Raw genomic sequence first — 1,874 nt, forward strand, 5'->3', positions numbered from 1 at the left:
TTGTTAAAGAGAGAGAATTTATCTCAATTGATGATGATTTAGAATTTACTAAACCTTTGCTTCAACATCCAAAACACAACAACAAAGATCAAGACTTGGATGATGTTGCCCTTAGAAAACCCACTCTAGTGAAGCCAGAGGGAGCAATGCAAGGAAAATGCAATTTGGCTGAATCTTCAAGAATTGATATTGACATTGAAATTCCTAACATATCTGCTGCTGTTATGGATGATGTGACATTACCATCTAATGTTAACCAAGTTCAGCCCACAATTAACATTAGAAAGGAGTCACCATTGGGACTTTCAAATTCAGGTATGCTGCAAGTCAAGGTTTAGGCTGTACTTTTTAATAATAAGTAGTAAGTACTACATAGGTTGCTTGCCTTGTGACCTGGGGGTCCTGGGTTCAAATCCTAGAAATAGTCTCTCCGCTTATGGGTAAGACTGCATACAGCTGCCCCTCTAGACCCAATAAGTCAGAGCCTCATGTACCATGCTGGTACTACATAGGTGCTGTATTTTTTTTAATATTGAAGTGAACTTAGAAGAGATGAGCCTTGATGTAGCAGCAAAGTTTATGCTTTCTTTTGTTACTAAAGATAACTTAAGTCTGGAATTTACTTCTTACTCCCTCTTAACCTCCAGGTGGCATATGCTTTTCTGGTGGATTGCTTGGTCCTGATGGAACTAATCGATTCTTGGGTAAATGGTGCAAGCGTGGACAAAACAGCGAATCAACGTCTGCAAATGGTTCAGGTAATGGGGACTTGATAGCTGTTGGGGCTGATGGTAGAGGTGGCAGAATTAAAGCTCTAAGGTCTTCAAATCAAACCTTCTCTGTAAGTCTTTGTACTTCTTTTGAATCCTTCTCTGGCATAGTTTAATTTTAATTACTGCAGAAACTAATGATTTACCTTCCACATAGTTCTTTTCTTCTCTATCATCTTTCTATCTTTGAGAATATAATTCTTTTTATAAACTCTATACACATAAAGTTTGATAAATGATTGTTAGCTAAAAAAAATTGTCATTTCCCTATGCACTCATCTAGATGAATTGTTGAACAATTGTTTGTTGTTGACTATATTTGATGATCTCCAAATATTTGTTGAGAAGTAAATATTTGAAAGCTTAAGGGTACTACTGTACTAGTACTTACCCTGCTAAAAAAGTATTAATATTATAGAAACTGCCTAAGCACCTTTTCCAGATTATTTTTGCTGAGATTGCTGAAAGTGATAATCTGACTTAACAAGTTATTTGTCTTGCAGGATGGTAAGGAAAGCTCATTATGTTCAAAAAGGTTAAAGTTAGGATCTAAGACAAATACTTTGCAATCCAAGGGGTGCTTGCAGATAGAACACTTCTTTGGCAGGGTCACTCAGTAATTTATTGGTCTGTGTTGCTTCCTTGTTGCAAGGAGCAAAGGATTGGATCCATTGTCATTGAAGGAAAATGGTTGAAGAAATCCACTTGTATAGTTTTGATCACTTTGGATACTATTCTGTTAGTGTTGGTTTGCGAGTTAGGTTTTAGAGGGAAAGGAAGAGAAAAATAGGGCTTCAGAGTTATCTCAAAAATTTATTTCATGGCTCCTAAGCCTTTCCCTTCCGTCCATTATTCTACAAAAAATAACTCGCAAACATACGCTTAGGGTTGTAGTTAAATGTGTACCAAATAGCAAAGTGGTCACTTCCTTTCATTTTGCCTCCATTCAGGTTCTATCTTTGACCAAATTCTGCCCAAAGGTGTGAAACAATCCAATTTAAATGAGCATGGATTTGGCTACACAAACGTTCATTACATTTTTCTAAGTTCCTAGTGAAAAGGTAGATTGACCTTTTAAGCTGCACATATAACAGTATATAAACA

The 1,874-nt window shown here is 36.4% G+C and overlaps 1 protein-coding gene across 1 annotated transcript in view; it reads left to right on the forward strand.

Annotated features, from left to right (window-relative positions):
* The window catches only part of LOC109336947, a gene marked incomplete at its 5' end in the record, with an annotated part of 2,885 nt that extends 1,385 nt beyond the window's left edge, over positions 1-1,500 (forward strand). Inside the window, one exon of the mRNA XM_019573790.1 lies at positions 1,274-1,500. Coding sequence (XP_019429335.1) covers positions 1,274-1,390 — 117 coding nt within the window. The remainder of the gene's footprint in view (positions 1-1,273) is intronic.
* Between the last annotated feature and the right edge of the window lie 374 nt (positions 1,501-1,874).

Source organism: Lupinus angustifolius, unplaced genomic scaffold, assembly GCF_001865875.1.
Source record: "Lupinus angustifolius cultivar Tanjil unplaced genomic scaffold, LupAngTanjil_v1.0 Scaffold_1_487, whole genome shotgun sequence".
Taxonomy (NCBI): domain Eukaryota; kingdom Viridiplantae; phylum Streptophyta; class Magnoliopsida; order Fabales; family Fabaceae; genus Lupinus; species Lupinus angustifolius.